At 32.9% G+C, this 19,143-nt stretch overlaps 1 protein-coding gene across 3 annotated transcripts; it reads right to left on the bottom strand.

Moving 5' to 3' along the window:
* Positions 1 to 3,746: 3,746 nt before the first annotated feature.
* Positions 3,747 to 12,711, bottom strand: LOC132644874 (protein COP1 SUPPRESSOR 2). 3 transcript variants are annotated; one of them, XM_060361525.1, is made up of 7 exons: positions 12,523 to 12,708; positions 12,011 to 12,250; positions 8,041 to 8,164; positions 6,332 to 6,405; positions 5,850 to 6,007; positions 3,974 to 4,178; positions 3,747 to 3,837 (listed from the first exon to the last, which is right to left on the bottom strand). In XM_060361525.1, exons 1-6 carry the CDS (start codon positions 12,588 to 12,590, stop codon positions 4,015 to 4,017), a joined length of 828 nt encoding a protein of 275 aa, XP_060217508.1. In that variant the 5' UTR covers positions 12,591 to 12,708; the 3' UTR covers positions 3,747 to 3,837; positions 3,974 to 4,014. The 3 variants fall into 3 exon arrangements, with proteins under 3 accessions (XP_060217508.1, XP_060217507.1, XP_060217509.1); XM_060361524.1 differs by having other exon boundaries at positions 3,747 to 4,178; XM_060361526.1 differs by lacking the exons at positions 3,747 to 3,837; positions 3,974 to 4,178 and adding an exon at positions 4,306 to 4,438 and having other exon boundaries at positions 12,523 to 12,711.
* Positions 12,712 to 19,143: the final 6,432 nt, after the last annotated feature.

Raw genomic sequence — 19,143 nt, 5'->3', positions numbered from 1 at the left:
TTAGTCCCCTAATGTTTCATTGTGCTAAAACTTTTTACACTGACCGTGCACGTAACTTAAACTCATATAAGGGATGTTAGAAATGTCTTACCTTAAATTTTTGATTACCACGTGATTTTTTTTTCATGGTCGGGAGGAGGAAAAATAATTTATCTTAAAAAGGACAAATATCTTAAGTTATTGTTTCTGACTCGTTGAAAAATAAGTAAGAAATAAAATTAGATTGATTATTTTATATTTAAATTTGGAGCATCTCAAATTTCAATTTCGTGAGATGTAGGAACAAGTTAAGAAAGCAGGATCTTATGATATATATATATATATATATATATATATATATATATATATATATATATATATATATATATATAGCTCAATAATGTGTGCGTCAGTAGAAGTTTAATTGATTCATTGATATATGTAATAGAAGGAGTAGATGATATGTGAATTCTTACCTAACTCATATTGCTCCAACCTTCGTCGTAGGATCCCTGCTTCAGCGACAAGATAAATGTCCAATCACTTGACGTTTCTCCGCATTAAGATAAAAGACGAGAACAAAGAATTTATCCATTTTAAATAAAAATAATTATGTACTATGAGATTTAGGCTTGTGATAAGATGACCTATTTAGATTTTTATTATTTTCACATGTTTTAACTTTTTCAAGGAATCTAATTTTAGTGTCTCTACAATTTTTCGAGTCATAATTAAAAATTTAAGATAAGATTTATATTCTATGCTCTTTGAATTTCTTGGAGTAACCTATAAAGTAAACACTAATTAATTAGTTTATAATTTTTTCTATCATCTATAAAATTATGTTAGTTTATTATTTTTTTCTATTGTCTTTAAAATTGTGATTGTGCTAGGTATCCTTAAAACAGTGTTTCTATCCAATACCTTACTCTACAAGAGTATTAGAGAAAGTCTTATCACAAATTCAATTTAGCAAATCTCAAACAGTGTAAGTACCTACATCTGTAATGATTTTGGTACTTAATAACTATTCATCAAACTCTTAGTTATACCAAGGAATGTTTAATTAAATCTTTTGTCACGTCATTTTTCAACATGTGTCTGAATGCTAATAAATGACTCCGGACTTATCATTCTTTATTGATGTTTCCCACAATGTTTATGAATTTCATCAGATTTTGAGATTTTCACTCTTTTCCTTATGTCTTTTAAGTTATTCACATAAAACTCAAAAGCAATGATTACTTGAAATTTTCTATTAATCATACTAACTATAACAGAAAAATCTCCGTTCAAGGTGATAAAGTAAATACTTCCATCAATGAATGAATCGTAATATCAAATGGTCATGTATAGTGTTTGTAATTTAAGTTTGCTTATTCTTGCTATGAGTTTAACAACTGGTGGGTACTTATTAATTCACTCGTCTTTCAATTCTTTGATGCTTTATGTTTTCTTGTTTATCAACGATGGATGATTCCTTAAAATGCATCATATGTACCTACTTTCTCAGCATTGTCTTGCTATGAGTTTAACAATTGGTGGGTACTTATTAATTCACTTGTCTTTCAATTCTTTGATGCTTTATGTTTTCTTGTTCATCAACGATGGATGATTCCTTAAATGCATCATATGTACCTACTTTCTCAACATTGTGATATTTTCACGTAAGGAACTCAACCTACAATCAACATCAACATTAACATCAATGTCAACATCAACATCACAATCAACATTATCATTATCATCGACATCAATAACCAGATCTCTCGACTATTATTGGCTGTAAAAGGAACTTAATATCACAATAAAAAATCCTACCCCATAAACTTAGTGTAGCACAAACGAGGTATACATGTAAATTCATTTATTTTATGGTTCATCCACAATTTCATGCCTTCTTATGTGCAATTTGGGATGATTCCTTTTGATTACTCATGTGTAATGAGTTGCCATTTCCCACATGTAGATACTAGGATTATTATATTATCTTCTGGTTGGCGTAAAATAACATCCATGTGACATTGACAATATCAACAAACAACAATTACATACTTTCCCGATAGGCTCAATCATATCTTTTGGCTGCAAAAGCAGCTTCATAACCTAATCAAAAACCTTTTGGGTGAAATTTAACTCATAGAATTTACAAATAGCCCTTTTTTTAACCTAATCAAAAACCTTTTGGGTGAAATTTAACTCATAGAATTTACAAATAGCCCTTTTTTAAAATCTTTGTATTGAAAAATAATCAATGTTATAGAGTTATAATTTTTACAGGTATAACTTCAAGATATTGTCATGAAATATTACCTGTTGAATCTGAAACTTCACGACAGTAATTTATTTTAAAAAACAAGGCCAAACGGTGAACGGTACTCGTGATTTCCACAAAGAAAGAATTATAGTTACTGAACAATTTATTGCTCCAAGGCCCCACGAAAGAGAGAGACTTATAGTAAGTAAGTTTAGCCCCAGAATCCTAGTTCTTGGAGCCGCCGATCAACAGATTGTGCTAAATATGTTGGCTCTTCTAATCAAGATGTCACCATTTATGTTAGCATGAAACTCTACAATATGGCTATGTCTAAGAGGTCGCAGCAAATCTCAGTCGCTATGGCTTTCTGACTGATAATTTGTAACCCAAAAATATGGTAGGACAGTTTTACTACTAGTTTATGGAGTGTTTCTGTTTTATTCTGAATTTATTTGCTTTATATTTAAGGGACGAGCAAAATAAAACTTCCCATCTAAATATAAAAAGGGCAATTTGGTCGAAGGGATCAAGTAGGTTATTCCAATATAAAATTTGGGATTAAATCTAACTTGTATTTTTTAGTTCAGGGTATTTACCATGATAAATTTTATATCACAATCATAAGATTATTTATCCATATCACAGTCATGGATGTATGCTCCTGGCCATTATAAGGTCAAGAATTCTCCAACGGAAGTATTGGTCAATGATAACATGCTGTCGCTGACAATTCTTGGTCAATGATCATTAGAATCTCTTTTCATATTATAAATAAAATAAAATCAACAGGTAGCACTCGCCCCTCACGTTGAATTAAAAAAAAAATAAAAAAATTGCCATCGCTTAATAATCATTTTTTATTAGAACTATTTCTACGTAAACACGTTACACGTGCACCGCAATACAATTGCAATAGGTCGGATCCAGACTGATCATATCTATTCCAACAAGGGCAATTCGCAGGACTGCCGGAATTTTGGGGTGGTCTTTAATTTTTGTCCTTTTGGCCTTCACTTAATACCATGAGATTTGGTATTCGAACCCCGACTCAATCAAAAAAAATAAAAATCGCAAGACAAACTTTTGTAGCAAAATTAGGCATAAAGGCAAACTTTTGTAGCAAAATTAGGCATAAAGGCAAAATTTTGCCTTGCGAATCCAAACCTCTGCCTTGCGAAATTCCTTTCTTTTGACTGAGCCGAAGTTCGAACCCAGAACCTCGAGGTATCAGGCGAAGGACAAAAATTAAAGAAAACCAATTTGAGGAACAAAAATTAAAGACCACCCCAAAAAGAAGGCCAATCCGCGCAAAAAATAGTTCCAACAAACCACGCCAAGTCTAACCCGTGGGCTATTCATAACTTAAAAATTGGTTAGCGGTCCCAATTAGAGAAGTACACATTTATATGAAATAAAACAAATTAGCCCAAACATCTTTTTTTTTTTTTTTGGGACATAAAGGCAACACTATGAAAAACAAGAAATAGAAATAGATGAAGGACCCAAAAAATGGAAAACAACAGTAAACTGCCACTGCCAAAATTTGCAAAGCATATTGTCATCTCTAAGAAGAGTCATATTCTCGATGTCGGGAAATTAATCTGCATACAAAATGGGCTGGTAAAGATCCTTTACGAAAATGTAAAACCGGGGGCTGGTAAGGTTGAAATGACAGCTACTTCCATGTCAAAACAGCTTATGCCTTCAGAGACAGCAAATGAAGTTGGACACCTGTACCTTTCACTGAGGAACATGAGGGAGAACCATGTTCATGCACACTATCTACGCATGACCCGATGGCGATCTCTTTTACGGAAGCGCTCAAGCATGAACTGATCAGTCGCCGCTTGCCTTTTAACGCCTACATCTGAACTTGAATCATTGGGTTTGGATTCTGAATGTCCGGTATCTTTACTTTTATCCTTGTACAAATCAGGATGTTCTGTTAAAGACAGGTTTTGCATCATTAGTGATAAAAAAACAATGAGGAATAGAAAACAAGCACTTCATAAAGTTGCAAGCAATTCCAGGGCTAACCTTGGCCCAAAGGAGAAATTTAAACCCAATATACGAGCTTATAGTACGAAGATCAGATACTCTTCAAAGGATTTATTGGTCGATTTTTTTGATGATGTAAGTGTTTTATAATCACAAAGGCATCAAGGGGATGCATAGTTACAAAAGAGGAGGAAATATCAGCTCCTACAAAGATAACAAAAAACCTATCATAAGTCTAGAGAGCTGACAAATCCAAGAATCTATCATAAGACTAAGGAGCTAATAAAATCCAAAAAAGAGACTGGGTTATATGCAGGGGTAAATTTAATCCAGCTAAAAAGAGTAGTCAGGCATCTGGCCTTGAGATTTGAGCTGGCAGTTACAATACCGTGAAAACATCTTTGGTTCCTTTCCAACCATAAGCACCACAAAATGCAAGCAGGGACCATAGACCAGATTTTCTGATGGCCTTCCCAACTTTCCAAGAACTCCAACAGACAAAAACTTCCCTGACAGTGTGAGGTATAACCCATTGCAAACCAAACATAGTGAGGAACATATTCCACACATCTGTAGCAACTGGACAGTGTAAGAATAGGTGGTCGATTGATATCAAAATTTGAGAGGCTGACATAAATTGTGAGGCAGATGACATATAAAACTACACGGCCTCTTCTCCCAAAAACATGAGATATGTGGGCTCTAACAGCGGGTATTTGTGGTGTCCTGTAACAAGGGCTAACCTATGTTATGGCAAGTGATGGTTCTAATAGACTGGAAGTCATGGAACTACGAAGGGGACCAACAGTAAGGTTTTCACAATGAAAGCCTATTCCTTACTCTCAGGAAACAGTCAAGTGGGCAACAACTGGCCTTGGAAGCAGATCTGGAACATCGAGGCTCCTTTCAAAGTAGTTTGTTTTGCCTGGTTGGTGGCTAGGCGCTTGCTTAACCCAGGGATTCAGATGAGTTCCAGGTACTACTTATGTTATGCAGAGTCAGGCACAAATAGCCAGCATTTTTGCATTGTGGGGTCACCTACTCAGCTGTGGCAATTATTTCTCAGAATGGTTGGACACAGGTGGACTATGCCAAAGTTCAGAGGTGATCTTTTGAGGTGCTGGCGTAATCAGGTAGACAATGTAAGCCAGAAGGACCTCTGAAACTTGATCCTTCTTGCATTTGGTGGATAGACTGGAAGGAAAGGAATGCTAGTTGACTTGAAGATAGAAGCAGTTCCATTCAGAGGATAAAGATGAATTGCATACTGCTTTTCAACTATTGGTGCAAAGAAATTATGCAAATGATGATGAATCCATAGAAGACATCATAGAGTCCTTGTAAGAAGAACAAGCACATGTTTTTGTAGTCTTTTGGAATCTGTAATTAGCTAAGCACAATCTTTGTGCTGACGATTTACATAATTGTTACCTTTCTCAAGTCACAACCAAAAAAAAAATTAAAAAAAATCATGGAACTAGGAAGTGAAGATAACTGCGAATACAATTATTTTCCCAAATGATTCAAAGGTTGTCTAGGTTTGAAGTTCATACAAAAGAAACTTTTATTATCAGGCAACTCTGCAGCTTAGTCGCAAGAAGCAATTACAACATACCTCTCCGGAGTTTTTCAGCATAATCTTTGCCACGTTGGAAATAGTCTGCGGAGTAACTTGAAGGGATGCTAGATTCAGTTCTGGCTCTTCCCATGAGCCTCTTCTCCTGAAGGAGCTTTTTAGCAGCCTCTGTCTCCTCGATATTCTTCAATTTGTACCTTAGACCAGTAAAAATATGAAAAAGAACATCAAAAGTCTTCTACAGAGCTCATGTATAAATTCACAAGTAAGAACGGATTGGTTTCATGCTCTAATATTCCCAAATGAATAGAGTAAAATATGTACAGTTTTCCACTGTTTAAATCAATATCAAGAAAATCTTCAAATTCATCTCAGGAATAGAGTGCAGATTCCAGCTTAAAAGGAAAAACTTTTCTCCAACCAAACCTTTTTTCTAAATAAAGGTTAACAGAAATTTGATCAATATCCAAAAACTGTATTAATAAAACCCGTGTTTACACCATCTGAATAAACGGGCATACTCTATAGGGAGCTGAATTTCAGCTATTCCAGTAGTCCACTGAGTGGAGCTCTCTTCTGAATTCCTCCTTTTCACCTGAGAGGGGAAAAAGGGTGTTCATGAATACAAAATAAATAATACAAAGAAGAGTCTCGGATAGAGCAGAAAGACTATAGAGGATTTTCTTATCACAAAAAAAAAAAAAAAAAAAAAAAAAAGACTAGAGGATTCACATAGCTGACACCAACTAATTCAGGTTTGCAGCGTATGTCATTGATTGATGATTGATTGAAAAGTAGCACGGGAAAACAGGAACTTTTCTTGCCAATGAGCCTCTCTTGAAGAGGTGACACTAGATGAATGATATTTCACTTTATCGTAATGTTTTTACAATTTCTTTGTCCATATACTTGTAATTCATGCTTATTATTATTAGTCTTGGACTAAACATATATATATTTGTACTTTTGCACCATTGCGCTTTTTTTCATTAAAGCCCACGCTTTATTTGCGCTTAAAGCCCCTGCTGACGTTAGAGCTTTTTTGCGCTTTTGATAACACTGTTCTAAACCCCTAATCCAAAGGGACTGCTATAGGACGCGCTAGCTGAACTATGCTAATACACAGTAAATTGCTACATCACAGTAACTCATGCATAATTCTTCTGCCCCTTAGCTCCTGGATTGCCATAACAATTCACATACTTGTTATCAGCAGTAGCTGCTTTTCGCTTTTTGATTTATATTCTAAGAAAATTAAGGTTTTTTTGCTTCATAGCAGCGCTGCTCTTCCAGATCCAAGAGATGAAAACAGCAAAACGAACTTCTTGCTATTTGGATATCTCAAAAGATGGTGGTGGAGGTTTCCATGTCCAGAGAAAAGAAAGAAAGAAAGAAAGAAAGAGAAAGAGAAAAGCTTAAAATGAAAAAATTAAAGTAAAAAAGAAAAGAGGGCCCACAAAGAATAAGCATTATTAATTGAATAATCTCCTATTAGAAATGCCATTTGTTTGTGCTTCTCACGTGCATACAGGAGAGTGAAAACACTTCCTTTTACACATCACCTCTTAGGGGGTATTAGTTATACTTCGAACAAGAATAGAGGGGTAAAAGGGAAGCTCACAAAGTTAAGAGTGTGCATGTAACTTCTCGGAACAAGTTGATGGTGAAACTATTTTCCCCTTCTTTAAAATGATCCCTAGTCCCTAAACTACTTGGAACAGTTGGAACCACACAGTTACACATTTTAGATGCGTTGTCTCTACATAAGAAAACAAGAGTATCGACTGCAAACAGAAGGTATAATAATCTGACAATGAGGGTTCTGCTCTTTGTTATCAATAAAACCATTACTATTACCAAAAATAGAAAAATTGGGCTGTGTACCAAATATCAGCCTTTTGTGGTGACTACAGCAAAATCCAGATTATTAGGATCCAGATGATAACATGAATATAATAGAGAAGACACAAGGCATAAATAAGCAAATTAAAACTGCAACATTAAATACTTGGATCCAGATGAATACATGAACATAATATAGATAAAGCGAACCTAATAAAAGTTAAAAGTGAGGATGCTAGATCCTACAAGCAAATGTAGGTTCTCTTTTACAGATAAAAGCAAATATAGTAACATAACCATATTACGCCAAACAAAAGAGAAAATATGTTGTTTTCCTATTTCCTTTGCAATTTGATGGCCCAAGAATTATTATAAATCTACTACTCACTTTTAGATGCTCCGGAATTTTGTAAAGTTCATCTTCTGCACGTTTCACCTCATTTTCAGCTTGATCTGCTACATCAACATTCTTGCCTCTTTTTTTAGCCAACTCTTGCTCAACATATCTCAACCTGCCAAATTTTTAATGCAGAAAAGGAAGAAAGCAGTAAACATATATAGCTAAAACATGTGCATGATCAAAATTTGAGAACCAATAAAAGGATATATATTCCTCTAAGAAAACTAGCGATTATTTTTTATTTATTTTTTTGTTTATTTTTAAAACAGTGGCATCCGGACCAGGTTCTGTGCACCTCATATATTACACTAGGTACCGGGTACACAGCCCACCGAGGCTTAGGCTTAGGCGGATAGAAAGAAATCACCTAGTGTTTTTTGCCTCAGTTGAGATTTGAACCTGAGACCTCATGGTTCTCCTCCCACTTTATTGATCACTAGGCCACACCCTTGGGTGCTAGAATTAATAACATCTAATAGAAGTTACAACATTCAAGTACTCTTCTTGAGCCTATTTTCTTTTTGATATATCCCCCCATTACACATGTGATGCACATTACATTAAAGAAAAAGAAAATATAAAGATTGATATAATCAAGGACAGTGAATCTAGAACGTAGATCCCTTGGTAATGTTTTGGACTTTTGGTACAACTTTCTGTTTCGCAAACCATCTCCAAGAAGCCGAGCACTTACACAACACAGTGGCAAGAAAGAGAAACCTTCTCCACTCCACAGGCCACACTCGGGACATATCTTCTTTGTTTTGATCTTAGATTGTTGCAAACCAACCAAGTGGAATAATCAGAAACTTGTATTTGGGGTGACATATATGTGTGATAACTGATAACTAACTATTTTACAATAAGCTTCAATGGGTCCAGTAAATGAGATCCAAACGCATTAAGACTTTGTCTTTCTTACTTAGATTCTGACTGGTTTTAGAAGTCGAGTAATAGAATTACTTAGAAGTCGAGTAATAGAATTACTTAATTATCTATTGAAAATCCTCCTAAGAATAGGAAATCTGGAAGCTTATTAGGCCTATCAGTAGATTCAATGTAAGGAAGAGGAATGATAGTTTAACATCTAATTCTCTGCTCAAACCGGGGTCTCTACACCCTGAGATTACATAGTTATTTGAATGTTATTCTAGGTAGTATTCCTACTGCTTCCTTTCTCTCAAATGTTTCTTCCGTTCTATCACCCAAGTCTATCTCATACCCAAGTCCTAACCATTAAACACGCATTATCAAGTCTCCAGCTCCCCCATCCCCAGCAAGAATTTCTAGTGATCAGGTTAGTGTTCAGATTAAAGTCCAACATGGTCCAAAATTTGAACTTCAACTTTTCAACTTGTCGAATATGTTCCTTCGTTTCACAAATTTGTTAGTGTTTTATCCAGCACGTGAAACCCCTGAGAACCAAATTCCAGAACTTCAACCCCCCACTAAACCCATGTGCTTTCCCATATTTCAGCTAGAAAATAAGCACCATAATGCCCCAAAAACATCTAATTCTTCAGCTACCAATAAGATGAGTGTAAACTTTGTCTTGCCTTACAGGACATATTATGATCATGTATTCTTTTGTGAACTGAAAATCATGTATTCTTGAGATAAGATCAAGGCATCAACTAGTAGTTTGTGTGACTAGGAAAGGCAATTGATAACGCTCTTTTGTACATTTTTGGAGAACCTGAAGCTTTCAAATAGAACCATGTGTATGTACGAGACACACTACCATTTTCATTTTACTTATTTTTTATTAGGACTCCGCACCTTCTGTATACATGTTATATGCGGATATTTCCCTTTTTCAACTAGTAAAATAATTACTATGTCAAAAAAATTATGATGAATATCACGAGTGAAATAAGAGAGAAACCTCCAATTTCGACTCCTCATAAAACTTTCCTAACATCAAGAGAATAGCAGCTAATAAGTTTGTTTTCAGGTCTATGTTGAGCAGTGTTATCACAGGCGAGTAGTGAAGAAAAAAAAAACATTGATGTCTTTCGAGGCTTTAAGTGCAAAGTGCAAGTAAGGCGTAGGCTTAATGAAAAAGGCGCAAGCCAATTTTTTTTTAAAAGCTATACGTTCATTCAAGAATGATTATACTAAACACAAGAACAATTATATGACAATGGACTGCAAAATTAAGTGAAAAATTATTGTTTGGTATTTCCCTCTTCAAGACAAAGCCTGTGGTTGAGACAAACACCCTAATTTCCTTGGTGTAGCAACTAAACAGCAGCCTAAGTAAGGCGAAGCGCTTAACCTGTTTTACACCCAGCTTCAAGGCTTAATAGTGGCTTTGACAACACTAATGCAGAGTCAACTTTTGAAAGAAAAGTGTTGTGTCAGCATTCCATGCATTGTATCAAAAGTGTTGTGTCAGCATTCCATGCATTGTATCAAAAGAAAGATTATAATGAATGAGGGGACTTAATTCTGAATTACATCTAATTGCTGCTTTAAGTTGTTGGACTCGGGTAGGCACATGAACAATATGTATCTTATTGAACTTTTGAGTCTGCTTTGCACTATTGCTGCTCTGCCACAAATTGCTGAGTGGAATACCAGTGACCATACCCTCAAAGCATTAATTAGTGTAATGGAGAAGCTAGGATGCCTTTCCCAAATGTGATATTCAAAAACGGGTTTGTCCACTACCAACCTTATTAAAAAGGGAAACCAGGGTCAACTTGACAATCAGATAAATTGAGGAGCCAAGATTCTTTCCTTGCTCCGAGTAAAGATACAGCCTTTGCAAGGCAAAATTTCAACGTCATCACAGAGATCACTTTAGCAGACATTTAATCATGATTTAAGAAAAAGAAAAAAGAAAAACTCAAAATTGGCACCTCGTTGATCTTCAATTACACCTCTAACAATATTGAACTTACCCGGTAGTACCATGGCAAGAAGGGATTTGAATAGCAAAAGTGTTAAGATATTGCCTAATATATAGCCTAGTAGTATCATTTTTGGCTCCATAAGCAAATGAAATGACAGATGCAAGAATAGTTCATTGCCCTGAAATATACTGCTAATAGAGATAGTTACCGCTATTAAGACTGTATCAAGATGAAGGCAACACTTGATTGAAAAAGAACTCCAAAGAAGACACAACCAACCTAATGCAATCTATCTAACAATCAACCTAATGAGACCAGCAAGCAGGGGAGGATGAATCCAAAGAACACCTCTTCACATAATACGAATTTCCAAGGAGTCTCTTCAACAGACTGTTAGTATGGCTAAACAGGCAGTGCTTTCCACTAGCTACTAACTGGGAGCAGTTTATTCAATGGAGTATCAGGAATAGAAAGGGGAAGTCCCAAGCAGCCCAGGCTTTCCAGATGGTATATGCAGAGTGTGTGTACTCAGTATGGATTGAAAGGAACCAAAGGTTTTTTTAACAAAGAAGTAGAAATGTGGAAGTTATAGCTAAGGAGATAGCTTACATATGCAATGTTAGTGCTTCACACATGGTATTAGAACTTTCATTCAAAATTTAAAATTCTGACCATAAGAGTATATTCTAGAGCTCTATATTAATGATGAGATTTTGTAAGACTGAAGCAAGCTGTGTTAGCTTAGCTCAACCTTTGTAATCACTTTATTGGTAATTAATAAACAGTTAGTTACCAACAAAACAATCAACCTAATGCAGTACCACAGGCAGAGGTAGATCGAGAATTTTAACTTAATATGCTTAACCTTTAAAATAAAAAATAAAAAAAAAAGCCCTGAGTTCACTATACTTTTAAATTATAGGGTTCAGAGTCATATATTTGTTGAAATTTTGTTGTTTTTCACATAAAAACTTTTATCCGTGTCAAAATAAAGGGGTTCGATTGAATCCATAGCGCTAAAGCTACATTTACCACTGACCACAGGCATTGAGCAACACTAGGGTAATGAATAAGACATTCAGGTTGAAATTGAGTATTACATGTTGGGATCTTCTTCCATGACGGCAGTTTCCTGAGCAAAAGTATCTTGCAACACCAACTCATCCTTCTCTGCATCACCATCAGCCTTATCGTTCACCTTGCGAACTAAACCACCTGCATTGCTATTACTAGCGCCGCCAACGCCTGGTGTAACCTGTGATGCTGTTGAAGATATAGCTGGGACACCTAGCTTCCTCTCTCTTTGCTTTTGAAGAAACTTCACTTCCTCTAAAGCCAACCTGCTTCATCATCTCAAATCCTCATTAACAAATTCCATTTGAGTCCCCCCCCCCCCCCCCCAACAAAACAAAAAAAAACAGGGTACGAGTTCATCTGAACCCCCTTTATCGAAAAATTACACTATATATATAAAATCAAACTTATTGTTTATGTATATATAGTATATGTTAAATCTTCTTATATTTTGAATCATAACAAACAAGAAAAAAAGGGGGCAACAGATTAAAATTGAAAACCCTAAAGTACTTAATTGAAGAGTTGACGAACTGACCTCCTTTCCTGCTCGTCTTCTTCACCATCATCCACTATACTTCTCTTTCGGAAATTCCTCTGCTTCATCACGCTTTTCTTTCCTTTCGCATCTTCAACTGAACAAAAATAGCTAAGCCGAGGAACTAAACACAACTGCCCCTGTTACTTACCCCTGTTTGGATGGTTTTTCATTATATGTTGTTTTGTACGAATGCACGTTTGTTTTCTTTCTTTTTAAAATTATATATTTTACTAGAGGCCTTATGCGCACGGCCCAGCACTTTAAATTATAGTCCATCTATGTGTATGTAGTTGTCTTTGAATAGTGATTATATATATATATAGAGAGAGAGATAGAGAGAGAATGTTATGTTTAAAACATGATTAATATAATATTGTAGTTTGTGCTCCGTATCTAAAATTTTATTATATTAATGTTTGCTACGAATACAAAATCGGCAAATTTATTAATATTTTTTAAAAGAGAAGACTTGTTATAGAAATTGATGAAATACTATTTTTTAATTGTTGGTAAATATTCTCGGTTTAGCTCATTTTAAATATAAATATTTTAAGTATATTTAGTAAACATAATAACTTGATTTTGTCAATATGAGATACTATGTTCAAAACACGATTAATATAACATTGTAGTTTGTGCTCCGTATTTAAAACTTTATTATATTAGTGTTTGCTACGAATACGCATGGTGTTTAATATGGGGCCCACAATGTGGGATTTTTTTTTTTATATATATTGCTTGATTTTGTCAATGTGGGATACTATGTTCAAAACACGATTAATATAACATTGTAGTTTGTGCTCTGTATTTAAAACTTTATTATATTAGTGTTTGCTACGAATACGCACGGTGTTTAATATGGGGCCCACAATTTTTATTTTTTTTAATATTGCTTGATTTTGTTAATATGGGGTTCACTTTTTTTTTCCCGCGAGTTTGGATGTGGTGGGTTCCACTTTTTTTTTAATATTGGATGGTGTTTAATATGGGGCCCACATTTTTTTTTAATATTAGTTGTTGTTTAATATATATAGGGCCCACAATTTTTTTTTACAATTTTTTTTAATGGGCCTGTTTAATATGGGGTCCAATTTTTTTTTATTTTTTATATATACTATGTTCAAAACACGATTGATATAACATTGTAATTTGTGCTCCGTATCTAAAACTTTATTATATTAGTGTTTGCTAAGAATATAAAGTCTGCACTTTTTTTTTTTTGACATTGTTTATTTTTTTAATATGGGATTCATTTTTTTTTTTATATATATATTGCTTGATTTTGTCAATATGGGATACTATGTTCAAAACACGATTAATATAACATTGTAGTTTGTGCTCCGTATTTAAAACTTTATTATATTAGTGTTTGCTACGAATACGCACAGTATTTAATATGGGGCCCACAATTTTTTTTTAACATTGTTTGTATTTTTAATATGGGATTCACTTTTTTTTTTAATATTACTTGATTTTGTTAATATGAGGTTCACTTTTTTGTTTTCCCGTGAGTTTGGATGTGATGGTTTCCACCTTTTTTTTAATACTGGATGGTGTTTAATATGGGGCTCACATTTTTTTTAATATTAGTTGTTGTTTAATATATATGGGGCCCACAATTTTTTTTTATGGGCCTGTTTAATATGGGGCCCAATTTTTTTTTTTTATATGTACTATGTTCAAAATACGATTGATATAACATTGTAATTTGTGCTCCGTATCTAAAACTTTATTATATTAGTGTTTGCTACGAATACGCATGGTGTTTAATATGGGGCTCACTTTTTTTTTTTTAACATTGTTTATTTTTTAAATATGGAATTCACTTTTTTTTATAATACTGGTTGGTATTTAATATAGGGCCCACAATGTTTTTTAAATATTAGTTATTGTTTAATATATATGGGATTCATAATTTTTTTTTAGGGTCTGTTTACTATAGGGCCCAAAAGTTTTTTTTTTTAATGGGGCCCATCAACGGACGACGAAGAGGGACGACCAAACTCCCTCTTCTAAGTAGTACTAGATGGCTTATGCCCGTGCTGTGCACGGGCCCAACATTTCGAATTATAGTGTATCTATGTATATGTAGTTGTGTTTAGATAGTGATAATATATAAATGTACTATGTTCAAAATACGATTAATATAACATTATAGTTTGTGCTCCATATCTAAAACTTTATTTTATTCGTGTTAAAAGAGAAGACTTGTTTAAAAGAAAACTATTTTCCTCTCTTTGAGATAAAATAATAGCAATATTTAAGCATCAGTTGATACTTTCAATTTTAATTCGATTAATTTAAAAGTGTAAAATACTTATTATTTTTTATCAAATTTTGATTTGGATAATTGTAATTCAAATTATTAAATTAATTTTACATGTTTGAAACGAAACAAAGTAGAAATTAATTTTCTATTTAAACGAAGAAATGCTATTTTTTAATTTTTGGTAAATATTCTCGGTTTCACTCTTTTTATTTATCATGTTGTCTTTTGCATGATTTTTTAAGGAAACGTGAATTAGAATTATAATTTGACTAATTTATCTTATTCATTATTTGATCTTCATTTGATATTAATCTCTTTTCACATTTATTAGAGTAAGAATAAAAATAAAAAAATAATTAAATTGTATCTTATTTTTTAAATATATATATTTTAAGTATATTTATTTTAGTAAAAATAACAAATAAATGACATGGCGGAATAGCAAAAACAGCAATTAAATATTTTGAAGAAAAGTAATAATATGAGGTCCATATTTTTTGCTGTGCAATAATTTCATTTGCTCTCACTAATGGGTTAATATGCATGTGGCAATGAATCCACTATTATTGACTTGATGGGGATACTTTGGGAATTACATGAATATTGTTTCATTTTTTAGTATATGGGGTGCACTTTTTTTTTTTTTAATATTGGGTCCATCTTTTTTTTTTTCATGTGTTTGGGGAGGGTGGGGTCAAGTTTTTTTTTTTTTTTTTTTAAGAGTGACTGTCGACGAAGCATGGGTAAACCGATGCTTCTATATAGTAGAAAAATAGAAATATAATAAAGTATTTCTATCTACTTTTTAGAAGAGTTGGTAATATAAAGTATAAAACGACATTTTTTTGCCCTTAAATAAAAAAGTGGATGGGACCACAAAGGATTTTTTTACTCTTGAATAAAAAAGTAGGACCGAACACGGACGACAATCTTGCCTCTATAAACCGGCTCTTCTATATAGTTGTAATAGTGAAGTAATACATATAATTTTTTATCAAATTTTGATTTGGATAATTCTAATTCAAATTATTATATTAATTTTACATGTTTAAGATCAAACAAAGTAGAAATTTGATTTTTTATCTAAATGAAGAACTTCTATTTTTTAATTTTTAGTAAATATTTTTTGTTTAACTCGTTTTACTTGTCATGTTATTTTTTACGCGATTTTTTAAGGAAACATCAATTAGAATTATAATTTCACTAATTTACCTTTTTAATTATTTGATCTACATTTAATATTTTTTCTTTTATGACATTAATCTCTGTTCACATTTATTAGAGTAAGGAAAAAATGAAAAAGTAATTAAATTCTATCTTATTTTAATATATAAGTATTTTAATTATGTTGCTGTACAATAATTTCATTTGCTCCCACTAATGGATTGATACGCATGTGGCAATGAATCCATCATTATTGATTTAATTGTTTGATTTTCTAAGCATTTTTTTAACATTGTTTGTTTTTTTTAATATGGGATTCCTTTTTTTTTTTTTTTTTTAATATTGCTTGCTTTTGTTAATATGGGGTCCACTTTTTTTTTCCCGTGAGTTTGGAGGCGGTGGGTTCCACTTTTTTTTTTTTTTTTAATACTGGTTGGTGTTTAATATGGGGCCATGAAGAACTTCTATTTTTTAATTTTTAGTAAATATTTTTTGTTTAACCCATTTTACTTGTCATGTTGTTTTTTACACGGTTTTTTAAGGAAATGTTAATTAGAATTATAATTTCACTAATTTAGCTTATTAATTATTTGATCTCCATTTAATATTATTTTTTATTTTATGACATTAATCTCTTTTCACATTTATTTGAGTAAGGAAAAAAATGAAAAAGTAATTAAATTCTATCTTATTTTAATATATAAGTATTTTAAGTATGTTGTTGTACAATAATTTCATTTGCTCTCACTAATGGGTTGATACACATGTGGCAATGAGTCCATCATTCTTGATTTAATTGTTTGATTTTCTAAGCATTTGTTTTTTAACATTGTTTGTTTTATTAATATGGGATTCACTTTTTTTTTTAATATTGCTTGCTTCTGTTAATATGGGGTCCACTTTTTTGTTTTCCCGTGAGTTTGGATGTGGCGGGTTCCACTTTTTTTTTTTTTTAATACTGGTTGGTGTTTAATATGGGGCTCACAATTTTGTTTCAACATTGTTTGTTTTTTTAATATGAAATTCACTTTTTTTTTAATATTGTTTGATTTTGTTAATATGGGGTCCACTTTTTTTTTTCCGTGAGTTTGGATGTGGTGGGTTCCACCTTTTTTTTTTAATACTGGTTGGTGTTTAATATGGGGCCTATAATTGTTTTTTAAATATTAGTTGTTGTTTAATATATATAGGGCCCACAATTTTTTTTGCTTGATTATGTTAATATGGGGTTCAGTTTTTTTTTTCCCGTGAGTTTGGATGTGGTGGGTTCCACTTTTTTTTCTTCTCTTTTTTTTTTTAATACTGGTTCAATTTTTTTTTAACATTATTTTTTAATATGGGATTCACTTTTTTTTTAATATTGCTTGATTTTGTTAATATGGGGTCCACTTTTTTTTTAATATTAGTTGTTGTTTAATATATATGGGACTCACTTTTTTGTAATATTGCTTGATTTTGTTAATATGTGGTTCACTTTTTTTTTAATATTAGTTGTGGTTTAATATATATGGGCTCACAATTTTTTTTTTTTGTTATGGACCTTTTTAATATGGGGCTCAATTTTTTTTTTTAATATGGGACGACGACGGTTTTTTGTTATGGGCCTTTTTAATATGAAACCCAATTTTTTTTTAACATGGGACGACGACAGACGACGAAGAGCGATTAACATCTCACTCTTCTAAGTAGTAGAAATGTATTGTATGGTGTCAATTATATATCATATTACTGTAATTCGTCAATAATATAGTGATGAAAGAGCTCAATTTTTACAATCAGAGATCACTGTTTTATTTTTAAAAGCTTTTAATACTACTCCCTATTTATCCATTTTATTGTTAGTGAGTCCAAAAGAAAAAAGAATCATTCCATTTAATTTTTAATGATGATATTATTTTATTTCACCTATGTGATATTGAAATTGGGTGAAAATTATTTTTCCTTTGAACTTTGCTTTAAAAATTAAATTCCTCCTCAATTGAACAATTTTGTCCCCTTTTATCTCGATTAAATATTTTAAATACATAATTTGCCCTCTAAATTATTAACTTTTATGCCTCAAACCTGGGGAGGCGAGGCTGACACTCGGTGCCTTAACTTGACCGAGCGAACCAACTTGTCTCATATGACTAGTACACAATTTTGAGATATCTGGAAAAACAAATAACAAGATATTTTAGTATGCAACTATCTGTATAACTGATACATATTTGTGAACATAACTGACAATGACCACAGATGTCTATGAAGCCACTAAGATACTAAATCTAAACAACTAATATATTGTTGGTACATGGCCTCGACCTACCCGTAATCTCTATACACGAGGACTCTAGGCTTGACTCAGCTCCAAATAGAAATGGAGTTTACAATACTGTTGTTGAATGCCGCAATATCTAGCGAGAAGTCTGCCAACTTGTACGTTTGAACCTGCAACATGAACAAAGCATCCCCCGATAAAAGGGACGTGAGTACAGAAAGAATTGTACTTGTATGTAAGGCAAACTGGATAGTATATGCAAATACTGAAACTGAAAGAAGATACAAGTGAAACGCAATCAAATGAATACATCAGGAAGTCAAAGAATACTTTGAACGTCACATGACACATCTTACTATACTTAGTCGTTTTGAACGTTCTTTTGATTCTTCCTGAGAATATCGTTGGGTTGCTATGTGTAGCATCGTTCTGGGATCGTTCATTAAAGCACTTGGGATCATCGTACATTAGATATGTTCTTTATACTTCCTTTAGAACAAGTAAGATGTATAGTTTATGCGTGGGATACAGCATACAATATAAACGCAACCATGTACATATGAAAGACCATGAGGTGGCAATTAGGCGTTTCGCTAGCCCGTCCAAAGGGCTCACCTTTGCCTGGGATGAACTACGTGTTTCATCATCAGGCCGTCCATAGTCAACCTTTACTATGCACTCATGTGTATCATAGTTCGTCCATATGGCATGCAACATATAACTATGCAAATGGGTATGTGCACTATGCGTTCATCATCATATCGTCCATAGGGCATGCATCATATGAATATGCGATGAACATAATGTAAATGCAAATGATCATTCTCATATGACACACATACAAAAGTAAACGATAAGTACAAGTTTTCTGGATATATTATGTGCATTACAATTGATTACATTTTTGCTTATAAATATCTTCTTG

This window comes from Lycium barbarum, chromosome 6, assembly GCF_019175385.1.
Source record: "Lycium barbarum isolate Lr01 chromosome 6, ASM1917538v2, whole genome shotgun sequence".
Lineage (NCBI taxonomy): Eukaryota > Viridiplantae > Streptophyta > Magnoliopsida > Solanales > Solanaceae > Lycium > Lycium barbarum.
The sequence above is the reverse complement of the archived record's forward strand: the minus strand, read 5'-3'. Positions and strand labels throughout refer to the sequence as shown.